General features: G+C 33.1%; 1 protein-coding gene across 1 annotated transcript; it reads left to right on the top strand.

Annotated features, from left to right (window-relative positions):
* Positions 1-478: 478 nt before the first annotated feature.
* LOC140990836 (mini zinc finger protein 3-like) lies at positions 479-1,013 on the top strand. Its single transcript, XM_073460658.1, has one exon. The coding sequence runs from the start codon at positions 631-633 to the stop codon at positions 901-903; it is 273 nt and encodes a 90-aa protein (XP_073316759.1). The 5' UTR covers positions 479-630; the 3' UTR covers positions 904-1,013.
* The last annotated feature ends 802 nt before the right edge of the window (positions 1,014-1,815 follow it).

The raw sequence follows: 1,815 nt of genomic DNA, 5'->3' as shown, positions 1-1,815 counted from the left end.
CATGACTTGGCGTCAGCTACGTCTGACGTCATGTCAATAATTTTTGGCGACACATAAGTTTCTGGTGTTCGGTCATCGTTTTCCAATGTCACGTCAGTACCATGGTGAAAAAAATAAAAATTGACAAAGTATAAACTATTCCATTAAGATCGTAAATTAACTTACAACACGACCAAAAAAAAAAAACTTATTTACATAACCAAAAATTATCTACCGAAAAATTTGTAAGGTGTTGTCATATTATAAATAGTCGAATTGTAAATAGACAAAGCTAGAAGAGAGTAATATTAATTTGATAAAATAATTGCATAATTGGCTATCAAATATGTTATAACCACATGTAATTAAATAAACAAGTCTACAGTGTCAGCCACAATTTATTTTTATAAACCTTATTTTCATGAAAGTGGGAGAATATATGGAAACTTTATAAAAGAAATACACATATACAAGATTTGCTTGCTAGGGATAGGTCAAGGTATTCTTTCTTCCCTCAATATCAGTTCTGAAAACAACAGTTCCTCCAAATCAAGAAAACTCCCGTCAATAGATCCTTCCATTTTTAGCAACTTTTCCACAAAGGGTATTCAAGATTTATTAGGGTTACTGCAGAAGTTGTGAGATTCAAGAATGAAGAAAAGGCAAGTAGTGATCAGAAAGCAAGCATCTCAAAGGACCTCGAGTTCTCAGATTGCAAGAACGACCGTTCGATACGCAGAATGCCAGAAAAATCATGCGGCAAACATCGGAGGACACGCGGTGGATGGGTGCCGGGAGTTCATGGCCGGAGGTGGAGAAGGCACGGCTTCTGCACTCGTCTGCGCCGCCTGCGGTTGCCACCGGAGCTTCCACCGACGGGATGCCGACACCGAAGTGGTTGGTGACAATTCTTTACCTTCTTGAGTCTCTCGATTGCTTGTTTCACGAAATTCGAATTTCATTGTATGTACTTTGGAAAAAACAAATAACATAAATTTTGTGAAAAAAAAGGATCATTAATTAATCTTGTCAAAGGATGAAAAAGTCACTCTGATTTTTTCATTTTATTTTGCATCTTTTCCTTGATTTCACGCATGTTAATAATATATATGTATAATCAAAGAAAAATTATTGAAATGATGATCGGGGTTTTGTTGTTCAGATCAAGAAACTGAATATGCTTATATGCATATTTAAGGTCAAATCTTGATTTAATTAGATCAGGTTGGAAAATGTATATTGGAATATGATATAAGGTAAACCCCACGCTTTGTCCCCATCATGTGGATCCACCCATCTTCAAATAGTGTCTCTCGAAAACGTGTATTTTATTTCTTTGACTCGAAATTTTTTTGTTCCGATAGACCGAAAATGTCAACAGATGAAACGGTACAACTCATATCTTATAAATTACAACTCAGATCTTATAAATTGTATAGTAACTCAAACATCATGTTTCGATCGTTCTCTCAAGAAATGATATTTATTATTAATTCTTAACATGTACTATATTTTTAATAAGAAACATTAGTAGAGTTGAAATAAAATATATAACATGTTTTAATACAATAAGTTTTTTTTAGACTGACTGATTCTAAAATAGATAAAATTATCAGTCTTTTAATATTTTTTTTTTAAAAATGGTGTCTAAATAATTATAAAAAATGGCAAATCAAGAGATCGAGGTTATGACTTTTGTTTCAATGATCTCTTAATTTGGATTAAAGGGAAAATGGTAGTTCAGATACATGAATAATTTGTGATGAAGTGCAATAAGATACACATGTTCCCTGTCAATATTTTGGCACTTCGAATTGTGCATGCTTTTGTTATCTG

Source organism: Primulina huaijiensis, chromosome 13 (assembly GCF_012295235.1).
Source record: "Primulina huaijiensis isolate GDHJ02 chromosome 13, ASM1229523v2, whole genome shotgun sequence".
Taxonomy (NCBI): Eukaryota; Viridiplantae; Streptophyta; class Magnoliopsida; order Lamiales; family Gesneriaceae; genus Primulina; species Primulina huaijiensis.
Note: the sequence above shows the minus strand (reverse complement) of the source record. Positions and strands in the feature narration are given on the sequence as shown.

Excerpts from the sequence above, each read along its gene's own strand:
- LOC140990836 (XM_073460658.1), top strand. The coding sequence starts at position 631 with ATGAAGAAAAGGCAAGTAGTGATCAGAAAGCAAGCATCTCAAAGGACC.